Source organism: Centropristis striata, chromosome 4 (assembly GCF_030273125.1).
Source record: "Centropristis striata isolate RG_2023a ecotype Rhode Island chromosome 4, C.striata_1.0, whole genome shotgun sequence".
Classification (NCBI taxonomy): domain Eukaryota; kingdom Metazoa; phylum Chordata; class Actinopteri; order Perciformes; family Serranidae; genus Centropristis; species Centropristis striata.
This window is the reverse complement of record NC_081520.1, coordinates 38896987-38912305: the sequence shown is the minus strand read 5'-3', so window position 1 is coordinate 38912305 and position 15319 is coordinate 38896987. Positions and strand designations below refer to the sequence as shown.

Sequence of the window (15319 nt, the reverse complement as noted above, 5' to 3'; positions counted from 1 at the left end):
AGATGAGCGTGTCAGCTCCTACAGTACCTCTCTGTGTCGGATTAACCTTTGTCCCTAGGCCATGTCTACATAAAATTAAACGGCTGCTTAAAGATCCGTATGCTGTTGCTTGTGTCTACAGCACTAACCCTGATTGCAGAATGATCTGACAGCTTAATGAGCACCCTTCTCACTGTTGCAACCTCTCCTCTCTTCTTTTTTTGTTGCAATTTTCCAACCTTTTTCTTCTGACATTTGTCTTCTCTCTATGTCCCCACTATGCTCTGCTGCCCTACAAAGCAAAAAGGCAGTATTACGCAGAGCTGCCATAAAACTGTACAACACCAACACAACCTGAACATTTTTGCATATAATCTGCACTCTGCACATTTCTCCACTTAATTTGCACTAAGTTGTATATAGTATATTATTATTGTATATTTTGTACAGTACAGGCCAAAAGTTTGGACACACCTTCTCATTCAATGTTTTTCCTTTATTTTCATGACTATTTACATTGTAAATTCATCAAAACTATTAATGAACACATGTGGAATTATGTACTTGACAAAAAAGTGTGAAATAACTGAAAACATGTCTTATATTCTAGTAAGCAAAGGGTGGCTACTTTGAGGAATCCAAAATACAAGACATGTTTTCAGTTATTTCACACTTTTTTTGTTAAGTACATAATTCCATATGTGTTTATTCATAGTTTTGATGCCTTCAGTGAGAATCTACAATGTAAATAGTCATGAAAATAAAGAAAAACGCATTGAATGAGATGGGTGTGTCCAAATTTTTGGCCTACTGTATATAGTTAAATGTTTTTTCTTAGATTGTTTATTTTTTATCTTTATTTTAAAAATTGTGTGAAACTTTGCAGCTGTAACAAAAAAATTTACCCACTGTGGGATTAATAAAGTCAAATCTGAATCTGAATCTGAATCTGAGTGCAGAACTGAAAAAAAAAAAAAAAGACTTTAAAGTTATCTTGTAATCCAACGTCAGTAGTTGTAGGTAGATTATTGGACATGTGGCTGTTTTGTTACTTTATATTAGCTTATTCTTTGTACATATCAATCCTCATATTTAATTTTATATTTTACCCCTGTTTTGCAGTTACTGTATTCTTGCTTTGTATTACTTACCAAAAACGTGGCACCATACCAAGGAAAAAGGCAGTAGATTCTCCAAAATAAAACAAACAATAAACAAAATAATTTTTCGTGAGGATGCCGCGAAATCAGCTGTGTGTGTTCACCATGGAAACAGTAACTTCACTGCTCAGCAACACGGTTATTTTTTTGTTAGGTTAAACATAACAAGAATGCAGTAATGGATGTTACTGTACACTGCAAAAAAGCCAACTTGTGTTTTTTGGCCTAAAACAGTGATTTAAGTTGGTAAATAATTGATATTTAGGGCAATAATGTAAGTTAGCACAACAAAGGAAGCCAGTTGTCTGCTCAAAAACAAGTTTGTGAGTTGTTGTTACTTATATCTTTAAGTTGGGGTTCAAAACAAGGGACAATAGTTCCACTAACTCTTATTTCTTTGTTGTGAAAGCGGTGAAATTCGGTCATTAGCGAAAGCTAGCGGCTAACTGATGCTAGCGGCGCTGCTTGTTACAGCTACAAGAGTAGCCATTAGCGTATCAATGCTAACTCAAAATTGTGGTCGCAACATTAGCTGACATTTCATAGCGGCGTTACAATCGTGCCAATTCAGCACATTGCAGAAGTTAGCAGAAGTAAGGATTAAAAGTTATTAAAATGTAAAATTATATGTTAGTACAACTACAATTCAGAGTTGAGCAAACTCAAAAACAAAAACTTAAAATATTTAGTTTAATTGTCCAACTTGAAATTTTATCGAAGTTTGTTGCCTTGAAATTTTGAGTTCACCCAACTTTTCTTTTTTTGCAGTGTACTCTTGCTTTGTTTCACTAGGGTTTTTTGCAGTTACTGTACAAACGACTACCATTTTGCTCCAAAACGACACACATTTGAGATGATGACACACAATTGAAGATGTTTTGTCACATAACAAAGGATGCCTTGAATGTCATGAAAATGATAATAACTCATTTTTGACCAAAAATACAGTTACTGCCTTTTTGCTTTGTAGGGCAGTCTGTTTCTCTGCATTGCTACCATCAGTCAGTTTTTATTCTGGAGCTTTATGTGACGATCCACAGGTTGCTCCTCTCACCAGCTCCACCAGCACAACCATATATTTTTTATTTCCTTTTATTTATCCTCATCAGTGCTGCAGCCTTTAACAAATTTAAGAGCTGAAAGCCATTACAGGCCCTCTTGGCTGTGACACCAATCTATTCCTATCAGTGTGGTAAAACAATCTGTGGATATTAAACTGCTTGTCTCCGGCAATAAAATCAAAACAAATATATGCTAAAAGAGGGTAATTCTTATAAATATGAGTGGGATATACACATTGGCGGGATATATACCCCACTCTAACTTAATTTATACCTTCGCACCGTGCATATGTGCAATTCACAATTCAGAATGTATCAGCATTCTGATTTAATTTGCAAAGGTAAAGAGTTGGGAAATTGAAAATGCAGTAATAGGAGCTGGGGAAGTGGTAGAAAGTGCAATATGAGACGTCACTTAAAATGAGGATGAAATGAAATTGACGCACCTTGCTATAACTCGGCTGTCTTTATAGCATTCATAATATATAAAGACAAATAATAATAATAAAAAACAAACCTTAAAACTACTAATTCATTTCATAAGAGAAATACTTTGGCGCATGCATACAAACAATATATTAAACATTGCAAGTAGACGAACCAAACAGCTGTTAATAAGCGCAAGGCACACTATTATTATAAAGCTATTATATCCTGAGTGGTTTGAGTATAATGTTTATCATCAGGTTTCTCTTTCTTTCAGTCAGACTACCTTAAAAAAACTGAAAATTACTGACATTTCTTAATGTTATTTGAGCTATACATTTGCTATCGTGAAAAGCCAGTTTAACCCATAAGAACCCATAACAAACACTTTAAATCTTATAGAATCTCCCATATTCAGCTTTATGCTTCACTTTAACTCATTAAATCCCTAAACAAGACTTCGCCAAAATGTTGCTGTGACTGGAAACAGAAATGTGAAAAAGCAGCTAATTTCAAAAAGCTTATTTTTGTTACAAGGCTAAGTTTAAACCCATTTAACAATTCTAATCTGTTAACCCTTAATAGAGCACTCATTGAAATACTTGCAAATTACAAATTTCAACCCAAGAGAATATTGGAGGATATTACATACAGCTAAAAAAAAACATACGAAAATAATATTTTAAGAAAAAAGTTTATGAGATTAAAGAAGCAAATCTACAAGAAAAAATGTGCAGATTTATGAGATTTAAAGTGGTGAATCTGGGAGAAAAAAGTTGTTTTTTTCCCACTTTTTTCTCGTAAATCTACGACTTTTTTCGCACAGATTTGCCACTTTAATCTAGTAAATTTGCAACTTTTTTCTCTAAATATTACCTGAAGTTACCAAATACAGTTCTTTGCCGATAAAGGGTTAATAGGGTGTCCTTTATTACATTTAACTTGTTCTGACCATATAATAATAATAATAATAATAATAAGAAGAAATATCATAAACATAAATACCATAAATGCCCAATGTGAGACATATGTCACATCACAGATCTTTGACATTTAGGGGTAGTATTTTTAAAAGAAATCATAAATGTGTTCTGTGGTATATCCCCCATCATTTTCCTTTGAGGATTATTGGGTCTGGGTTCTTTTGGGTTAAAAAAGAAATGTATTTTAATTCACCTTGACTTTTTAAGAACCTCTGAACCTCAAGCCATGCATGAAGTTCCGTCCATATGCTCTCTAAATTAGTCACACTCGACAGAAAGCGAAAAACTGTGGTAATTAATGCTAATTCAGCATTTAATAATAAAGGGCAGGTCGAATGCCCGGCCCACACTCTGTGACTAAGCTCACACTAAAGTTCATGCTGATACATTATAAACACGAGAAGCTCACGCACGGCCACGGTCGGTGACGCTAGAATTATGAAAAAAATCTGCACATAGATAAAGAAGAAAAAGAAGTGTGTATGCTGAGGGATTGGAGGTTTTTATGTGTGATAAAGAAGAGACAAACAACAAAAACACACTCTATTGTTACCTAACTCTGTACAAAAAGTGTTGGTTGTCATTGTCTTATGATGCTCATGAGTTTAGGTTGCGTCTCTGATGGAAGAAGCATGTCCTGAAGAGCCTGAAATGAATAAATAAAACGTTCCCAGACAAAGCTGTTGTGAGCTTTTGTTAGCATCCAAGAACATAGTTAAGGTCACCTTCTCTTTCACAACACAACTGAAAATCTAGAGAATATCATAACCTGCCCACTCAGGAAATGTTTCACCAAATAATTCCTCATTTGGATGGATATTTTTCAGTCCTACCCCAGTTTATCCCATTTCACATTCATAGGAGGCCTGACACCCCAAAAATCACATGAGCATCCCACACCTGACACATGCTGGATAATCCAATTTTATGAACCATTTTGACTTTGACAAACAGCCAGTATTAAATTCTCAGCATATTAATCTGAGGAGGAATTCACCCAAATTGGTGTTATTAGTGTGTCAGGATAAAATATCTGTAAAATGATTAAGACAGGAAGAAGGCTGGAGTCTTGGTTACGTAAGAAACTCAGCTGAACTGAAACAAACTGGCTGTTCTCCAGGTTTTTGTCACAATGTTTGTTCTGCCTCAAATTATCTCAGGTTTATGGAAGAGGATTAGGGCCAGGTAGGAGAAAAAATAATGAGAGGAGGATCTTTGGTAACGCTTTATATTAAGGTCCTTGTAATAACCATTAATTAACAAGTAATAAGGCCCTTGTAAGTCCTTACAAGATGCTTATTAACATTACTGTGTGTTTATAAGCTTATATAAGTGTTAATACTGGCATTACAAACACCCATGACCCACCCATTATGTCTTTGTCATGCCTTTATTAATCTTATTTTGTTTGCTTATTGATATTAAAATATACTTCATTGCTCATCTATTATAAGTTAACTATAAGTTAACTATGCTTTTTGCAATTACCGGATCTAAAGCGAGAACAATGCCTTATTACTTGTTAATTAATGGTTATTAAGGACCTTATTATAAAGCGTTACCGGACACATAAATTGGCTATTCTTGGTAGTAGCTACTACAACTAATGTTTTGGGAAAATCTGCTCTAATGTAATTTTTTAAACATATATTAGACATATTGAGGAAAATCTGGTTTTAGCTTGGAGTCTACCTTACCAAATTCAAAAAGTTGACTTTTTTACTCAACATTTCAAATTTTGTATAATTAGTTTAATTTTTCCTCCTCTCATTATTTTTTTCTCCTACACTGTAATAAATTATTCTGTAGTCATTTGATTTTACTTAATATATTTGATAAAATGTATTAAACATAAATGCGTCCTTGATTTTGAGGCAGTTGTTTAAGTAACTTTAATATAAAAATGTTTGAGATAGAATCAACTTATTTTGATCACATTAAATATAATCTTTATGTGTATGTAATTCTAAATCAAGAGAATTTTGAATGAATCCAACACAATAGATTTAGTCCGTTTTTAATTGACAGGCACTTCCTGTTAAGTTATTAACTCAACTTGTAACGTAGTTAGATTGAAAAAATAATATTGCGTGCAATCTGTTGCCTAAATTTTATAGAGTAGCTATTGTTTATCTTTTTTTTACAGTGTACCTGGCCCTAATCCTGCAGCCGCCGTCAGCAGCTTAAGTTCACTTCCTGGTTTGCCTCCCTGCTCACTGCTCAGGTTGCCGCTTTGTCCACACCTAATCCTTCTGCCTCTACATTTGGTTTTCCTGCTAAGAGAACAGGTACAAGAACTTTTTCATTCATACAATCATTTCGCTTCTGTAGTAATGATCCCTCTGAAGCGTGTCGATGATGATAAAATGATGATGACGATGTTGTTTATGATGATGTTTATGCTGCTGCTGCTGATGATGATTGTGTTATTATGGCAGAGGTCTTTATCATATATTCAACATGTCTCTATGTACTTTATCTGTTTATTTGTTTGTATGTTCACATTGTTCTACTATTTACACTATTTGTTCTCTTAGGTGTTCTAGTTGCTGTGTTTTTTACACTGTGGAAATATTAAGGTCAGTCAACAACTACTATTATTAGAAGTTAACCTATGCCACCAAGGGAAAAATACAGAGCTTTTTTAAGCTATGGGGACAATTTATTGAATATCTTGAAAGTCACCGATCAAGATGTTGAACACTTGAAAAGGACAATGAAGTGTATAAAGAAAATGTAATATTCAACACAGCAGCTACATAGGAAATACAGGGTTGTCATTTTTATTATTATTATTATTATTATTATTATTTTTGTATCTATTGTTTTTTTGTTTTACTTTGTTTTGTTCTTTTTTTTAGTGGTAATTTGTCTTGTCTGTTTTTCTTAAGTTATCTTAAGTTATATGTTATATGTTAAGAATGTGGGCATGTAAACCCTCATTAATGTATGTGTCATGTTAACTCTAAAAACCCAATAAATATAATTTTCAAAAAAAACCCCAACTACTATTATTGTTGTTATTGTAGCCCACTTATATTCAGGACACCTCCCATAACCCTAACTGGGCTATAATGTCTATGTTCTTTCAATTGCCGACAAGGTCAAATTCCATTTCATACACAGTCATTTTAGGTAGCTCTTATCACTCTGAAGTCTGAAGTTTGTTTGGTTTTAATTAGTTATGAAATGTGAAAATGGGGCTTTAACGCCATGATAGGCAGCTGCGTTTGACTTGCAAATGAGTCAGGTGGGTGTATGGACGGGACCTTGTTACCGTGGCTACGCCAGCCGATCACCACAAAACAAACTCTGGCTGCAAATGACCTCACCCGAGCAAGATGGCAGTGCCAGCTCTTACCCTCAGAACGTCGGCTTTGCTGTTTTTGTGTCTAACAATGAAGAAAATAAGAGGAATATAAAATAAAACTATAAAAAGAAATATCGAAGAGGAAAAAATGCATTACAAAAATACTTTTAAAACAAATAAAATACCTCAAATATTGTTTGGTTCAAAAAATTGTGCAAAAGTTCAGTGCAGAAAATAAAGAGTATGAATATGTATGAATATTGAATATGTATTCAAAAACAATACACAATATCTCAGCCTGTGTTACTTTGATTTTGATTTCTTTTTGAAATGTGACTATTGTGAGTCCACTAATGTTATGGTACTACAGTTCTACAGTTCTTCTAAAATAAGAGGAATATAAAATAAAACTATAAAAAGAAATGTCGAAGAGGAAAAAATGCTTTACAAAAATACTTTTACAACAAATAAAATACCTCAAATATTGTTTGGTTCAGGAATTGTGCAAAAGTTCAGTGCAGAAAATAAAGAGTATGAATATAAATATTGAATATGTATTCAAAAAGTCACAATATCTCAGCCTGTGTTACTTTGATTTTGATTTCTTTTTGAAATGTGACTATTGTGAGTCCACTAATGTTATGGTACTACAGTTCTTCTAAAATAAGAGGAATATAAAATAAAACTATAAAAAGAAATACCGAAGAGGAAAAAATGCATTACAAAAATACTTTTAAAACAAATAAAATACCTCAAATATTGTTTTGTTTAAGAATTGTGCAAAAGTTCAGTGCAGAAAATAAAGAGTATGAATATGTATGAATATTGAATATGTATTCAAAAAGTCACAATATCTCAGCCTGTGTTACTTTGATTTTGATTTCTTTTTTAAATTTGACCATTGTGAGTCCACTAATGTTATGGTACTACAGTTCTACAGTTCTTCTAAAATAAGAGGAATATAAAATAAAACTATAAAAAGAAATGTCGAAGAGGAAAAAATGCTTTACAAAAATACTTTTAAAACAAATATAATACCTCAAATATTGTTTGGTTCAATAATTGCGCAAAAGTTCAGTGCAGAAAATAAAGAGTATGAATATGTATGAATATTGAATATGTATTCAAAAACAATACACAATATCTCAGCCTGTGTTACTTTGATTTTGATTTCTTTTTGAAATGTGACTATTGTGAGTCCACTCATGTTATGATACTACAGTTCTACAGTTCTTCTAAAATAAGAGGAATATAAAATAAAACTATAAAAAGAAATATCGAAGAGGAAAAAATGCATTACAAAAATACTTTTAAAACAAATAAAATACCTCAAATATTGTTTGGTTCAAAAATTGTGCAAAAGTTCAGTGCAGAAAATAAAGAGTATGAATATGAATATTGAATATGTATTCAAAAAGTCACAATATCTCAGCCTGTGTTACTTTGATTTTGATTTCTTTTTGAAATGTGACCATTGTGAGTCCTCTAATGTTATGGTACTACAGTTCTACAGTTCTTCTGAAATAAGAGGAATATAAAATAAAACTATAAAAAGAAATGTCGAAGAGGAAAAAATGCATTACAAAAATACTTTTTAAAGAAATAAAGTACCTCAAATATTGTTTGGTTCAAAAATTGTGCAAAAGTTCAGTGCAGAAAATAAAGAGTATGAATATGTATGAACATTGAATTCAAAAAGTCGCAATATCTCAGCATGTGTTACTTTGATTTTGATTTCTTTTTGAAATGTGACTATTGTGAGTCCACTAATGTTATGGTACTACAGTTCTACTTGAGGAGCCCTTTAATCCACACTGTTTGATGCTTGCTTCTGTCCTCATTATTAAATACAAGAGAACTGTGTGGCTATAGGGGGTTTCTTCAAAGAAAAAGCAGTTGCAGGATGAGCTGCTGACTTTTCGTGCCGCTGTAAGCTGATGCTGTGTTGGTTCAAGAAAACACGACTGTAACATTTGGGTCCAAAAAAGTTATTCCATTTGATGAAAGTTTCAGAATGACTCACTCCAGATGTGTTTTCCACCTGTGCAATCAAAACACTTTACACCATTAGAGACTCACCTTTCTGCTATATCAAAATTAATATTTTATTGAAAAAGTTTTATGCTACCATTTGGAGCTTTGATGCGGATTGGAATTCAACTTTCTATAACACTTTGATGTAGGCTTCCTCCGTGTGGACTCTGCTGCCCACGTCAACAGAGAGAACAAGTGAATAATTCTGATAAAAACAAACAGTGCGCAGGTTGCATACTACATGGATAAACAAGCTTTAGTCTGATAATTGGTGCCAATAATCACAAAAAAAGGTTTTTCTCTTTATTGGTAACATGCAAAAGAATATTAGGTAACACTTTACAATAACCATCATTTATAGATGGTAAATAGACCATTTATAAATGGTAAACAGATAGTTTATTAAAGTTTAATCATCATTTATAAACCATATATAGACCATTTGGAATGGTAAATAGAAAATGTATTAATGTTGAACTATATATATATTATATGTATCCTTTATAAATGCCAAATAGATGGAAAAAATATGATAGTATATATAGTTACTTTAGCATTAACAAACAATTACATTATAATTATTAGTTCAATAATAGTTTTGCACTCATTATAACATTTTTAACACCAATGTTAAGTATGTAAATTATTTCAAAATGATTCATATACCTTTTAGAATTTTTTTGAAAACATTTAAAGATTGAATATGTACAATACTTTGTAAATGGTTAATACTTGGTTTATAAACCATCTATAAACATCACTTTGATGGTTATTGTAAAGTGTTACTGAATATTAATTTATTTCACTCGCCACTTGTAAAAGTATTCAGATTACTGTTACAGATTGAGAGTCACTGTGTTGTATGTGCAAACAAACATATAAGGACACAGGCAGAGACTATATGGATGTATACACTGTAATCTGATCTGAGTGATAAGCATCATGACTCACTCAGAGGCACAGGAGGATTAGAGTCCCTGTAGATTGCCTTTCTCTGCATCAGACAGTGTGACCTAAAGCCTGATGGTCAGAAATAACCCAGAGGCCGAGAAGACAGACAGAAGAAATGAACAACGACCCAGAGATACAGAGAGAGTTTTCTGAAAGATAGCCCACATCCTGCTTGCTATTGATTTACTAGATTAGAGATGATTTTATCCTGGAGGGGACTTGATGTTCTGTTTTAGGTTGCACTGGTTAGCAGACATTGATGTGTCATAACTGCTTTAAAAAGACCGCTCCGTGTTATCCCACACAGCAGCAGAATGCAAAATAATACATCCCAGAATTAGGAAGAATTATTCATAAACATCTGACCTCTGACTGAATAGACCGGGCTGACATTTTGATGTTGTCACATAGTGTTGCTACATTGCAGTCCTTTAACCACTGCAGAACTGATATTTACAATGCTGATGTGAACATATCAGCCATCACCCTTTGTTTCACCTTGGGCCTTTGACCTGCTGGTAACCGTGGGCGGCTTGCTTGCCTCAAACCCTTTTCCCAGTATTTTACTGGCAGCAGATTTTATATAAACCCCTGCTGTATGCATAATATACATTTCAATTTTCTAACCTCTTATTGCTCATCTGTAATCAATTTTAAAAAGTGAAGTGTTTGTTCCTTTCAGAGCCTAACCTCTAATATATGGCTGACATATTCACATTTGTTAAAATAGAGATAATATTGAAACAGGGATTTTCTTATAAATGTTCCACTGCAAGCTGGCCAACCACTTTCTATTATTTCCCACAGTGGCTGCAAGGTGAAACAGCTACAGAGACCCAAAATACTTGGGTAGTCCGTGGCCTAAATGTTAGGAATAGTGCTTGTAACCGGAGGGTTGCCGGTTCGAATCCTATGACTGAAGTACCATTGAGCAAGGCACCTAACCCCCCCAAGCTGCTCCTCGAGTGCACCGAAATAGCTATACCCACTGCTCCCTGCATGGTGTGTTCACTTGTGTGTAAAAAAGTAAATAGGTAATAAAAGGTAATAAAATCATAAAATCTTATTTCCATAACGAGAAACGTGCTGCAGCTTCAGAAATGATGCCAATTCAAAAGCACATGTGAAAATAAAGAAATACACAAATGGAAATGTGCAGCAAATGAAAAACCAAAACAAACACATTAACTGCAAAGATGATGCTGCAAAAGGCAACAATGCAAAATCAAACACATAGACGCAGACACACACACACACACACACACACACACACACACACACACAGAATTGAGGGGCAGCCAAAATGTCCTCACTTCTCAAAATGTCCTCACTTTATTGGTTAAAAACTTCTTCTGGTCCTCATTATGTAGAAAATACAAGAACATGCATGCACACATGCATGTTATATTTCCATCGCTTTAGAGGATAATACACTGATGTCTCTACCCTAACATGTAATGATTTACATTATGGGGACTTGTTTTTTGTCCCTTTATGGAGTGAAGTCGTCAATATGACTGTGTAATCATATTTGTCTCCACAATATGAGTAATACATCACTAAACACACACACACACACACACACACACACACACACACACACACAAGCACACACACACACACACCAAAAACAAACACAACAGAAACATTCTGTATATCCAGATATCAAAACAGCTGTGAACCAAATTAGTCATGCATGAGTCATTCTCTGGTGGCCAGTGAACAACAACAACAACAACAACAACAACAACAACAACAACTGTAAGCTGTCTTCTCATCACTTCTCTTCATGAACATACTGTATATGTTTTGGCTTTCTGGTTTTGTCATTTGCAGCACGTTTCTGTGTTCGTGCCTTTTAGCCGGCATCGTTTCTGAAGCTGCGGCACAATTCTCCTAAAGGAAATGTTTTTGTCCTTCGTAGGACGTCTGTCCTTGCCAGCCACTGTAGTTTTTAATAACAAAAGAGGAAAAAAAAGAGGTATACTGTTTGTCTAGAGATATTAAGAGGACCTCTGCTCTCCTACCTCTAAGTAGACGACCCAGGGCATCACCAGCGTGGCCACCAGAAGGTCGGCGACAGCCAGGCTGACGATCAGGTAGTTGGTGGTGGTCTGCAGGGCCTTTTCTCTGGACACAGCCATGCACACCAGCACGTTGCCGAAGACGATGACGAAGATGAGCAGAGTGAGCAGCATGGCATAGTAGTTGTAAGGGTGCTTCTGCTCTTGAAGTGTTTGGTTGACGCTCCATGTTCCATTATCATTAAAACTGTCATTGTAGGCATACTGGGTTAAGACATCCATTAGCTGTGAGTGACGAAGGCCAAGAACGGGCCCTGCAGAACATGCAGACACACAGAGAGAGAAAACATCTTTATTACAGCAACAATTTATGAAGAAAAACACAAAAAGTTTTTAAAGGATAATCTGTATTCCTGCAGTGATTGCTTTGCAGAAGCAATTTGTCTATTAATCTCTTAAACCCTGCTGCACACAGTAATGGGTGCTTCTTTATTTTAAATGTAGTGGAGATTGCAAATGTGTATAAAATGATGTAGAAGACGTTTACCACATTTCCATCTGATAAAACCCAAAGCCATAAAAACCCTTGAATAAACTTAAGAAGGAAAAATCAAGACTTAATGAAATTCATTTAGGGAACTGGCAAAAATCCAAATGCATCCTGCCGCTGCTGGCGAGTGGCCTTGTACATAAAACTGCTTCAAGTGAAGTCTGCATTCACCAGAACATGTTGGGTTATTAAAGTTATGTATTTCCCCCAGTGCAAAACATTATTTTTTTTACAGCTACTGAAAAAGTTATAACACAGCATAGAATATTAAAAAGCAGGTGAATGTGTTTTTCTTTTCATTCTTTTTGTTATAAACGAAGGCGTGAGAAGGAAACGATACTGTGAACCTTTTTGTATTCAAACACTTGCTTTTTATATTCAGTGTTTCACATTAAAGTGTGTATCCTTGGGGTCAGAATCCTTTCTCTGACTCACAACATTTAACATTTACATTTACATTTAGTCATTTGCATGCAATAAGAGCTATTAGTGCATCAATAAGTGCTAGTGACAATTCTTTGAGGAGTAGAATTATCGTGTGGTCTAGGAGAGAAGATGCTCTCTGAAGAGATGGGTCTTCAGGAGTTTTTTAAACGTAGAGAGGGACGCCCAGAAACAGTTATTTCATATTTTTTAAACTTGTATTATTTACATCCAAAATCTGTGTATATGTAGTGCTTGTAGAGGAGGACACAATATTGCTAAATAGCGCGACATGCGGTCAAAAACTCCACAGGGTACCTTTTGTTGAGTATCACCAACAGGTTTGCATCTGAAAACGGCAATTAGCGCTTCCAACATACCGGATGTTTTTTTTTAGAAAAAACATCTTCTTTTGACAGACACATCACCATGAAATCTGGAGACCCTAATTAGCTGTATTGTGCTGGAAAACACACACCATTAGAGCTTTTGTTTTAAGTGTTAACCACACATTCACTATCTACATCTATTTGAACAGACTGGAAACGCAAAAATGGAAAATGCTTTTTCAATTCTCATTGCTTGGCTTGCATTATCAGACAAAAAAACAACAACTAATAAATAAATGTATGCGCCTTGCCAATGTGTCACAAATCAGTCACGGTGCATCATTATGTACCATTACTGTTAATCCTTTAAGGACCTTGTGACAGTCGGTCCAACAGTGTAACACGTTATATTTAGCTGCGTTATATTGCAAATGAGTTTCTCATCACTGCTGCAATCAATCTGCAATTTTGCTACATCACATATACTTTAAAGTGTGACTACAGCCTGATTTTCCTGGATTATGAGTATTTGATGTCTGTTTACTTTGATTGCGTCATTTTTTTATTTTTTTATTTATTACAATGACACCAATCTTCAGTGTTTATCTAAATCACTGAGTAGATTTCACACTATAAACCATCCGGCTCGCTGATTTGCTTTTGTACTGTGATGCCATGAAAACTACGATGTTGCAAAATTTAATGAAGGTGTACGGCTCATCTTTTTAGGCTAATTTCAGAAATACACAGACACATCTTATTTTACCAAACCCCTAGCAGTGCAGTTCCCTCATACCTAGATTAATGTTGATGTCATCCCCCACTCTCCCAGCTCCGTTTTCACTCCCTCCCTCCCTCCCTCCCTCCCTCGTGCTCACTCACACCGTAATTGGTTCTCAAGCCTTTCAGGCTGCAGCTCCCGCTGACTAGAATCTGCTTCACATCCTCATCTACATCAAACTACTTTTATCGCTGCACCTAATTCCATTTTCACAACTCAACAATTATTTTCCTTCACTTGTTTTTGTTTCTGTAGAAGGTTTTTTTTGTTGCCTTTGTGATTCTACCTTGTTGTTATTACAGTTATCTGTCACAGTTACATCCTGCCTCTAGCGAAAGGCAGTAGTGTGGAAATCTGGTATTTGGATACATTCTGCGTCCAAAATGTGTCCATAGTTGATGACATATACAACTTTAAAGCCCTGAACATTTTCAGTAGATAACAAACTTGTTGCCAATATGTACAATGATATAATAATAATAAAAAATATGATGTTAACCCATAAGAACCCAGACCCAGTTATCCTTAAAGGAAAGTTATGGGGGATATACCACCATTTCTGATGTGTTTTCAAAAACCCTATCCCTAAATGTCAAAGATCTGTGATGTGACCATAGACTGTATAAAATAGGATGTGACATAAACATTACATTGGGCGCTTATAGTATTTATGTTTATAATATTTATGTTTATAATATTTCGTATTTTAAAATTAAAAAAAACTAGACACAAATTTGCCTTTTTCTCTGCATCTCCACAAAATCTATCAAAATTGTGATATTATTAGTTCTGTTTAACAACAAATTATTTTTTAGATTTGTTTTAAAGTAGCATAATAATAATAATAAATCGATAATAAATAAATACAAATAACCATGTGTCTTTTTGTTTATCAAAATTGTGGCTTTAATTTGTTCAGGAAATATGGTCAAAACAAGTTAAATGCAATACAGGACACCCTATTAACGGATTAGAATTGGTAACAAAAAATAGAAGATTTAACGTGTTTGTTACACGGGTGTCACCATGGGTTCTTATGGGTTAAAAGGCATACTATAGAGAAATTTCCACCTCCTGTTTGAAAACACAGCATTCAAACTTGGAAGAGAGAGAGAACATCAGATTTAAACCTAATTAGCCTGCATGTGACATAGGAATAGGAGTCAAATCTCAGCGGCTTGTTGAATCTCATGTTTTCTGATCAAGGCACCCTCTAAAAAACTGACCGGGTTGTCTTATTTCACAGTTTGTGATCTGGTAGGCAGATACCGAAAATGTGAATTTTTCATAACATGTCCCCTTCAAAAT

At 34.5% G+C, this 15319-nt stretch overlaps 1 protein-coding gene across 1 annotated transcript in view; it reads right to left on the bottom strand.

Annotated features, from left to right (window-relative positions):
* The window catches only part of drd2a (dopamine receptor D2a), a 59250-nt gene that overhangs the window by 17843 nt on the left and 26088 nt on the right, over nucleotides 1-15319 (bottom strand). Inside the window, exon 2 of the mRNA XM_059331991.1 lies at nucleotides 11932-12242. Coding sequence (XP_059187974.1) covers nucleotides 11932-12210 — 279 coding nt within the window. The 5' untranslated portion in view covers nucleotides 12211-12242. The remainder of the gene's footprint in view (nucleotides 1-11931; nucleotides 12243-15319) is intronic.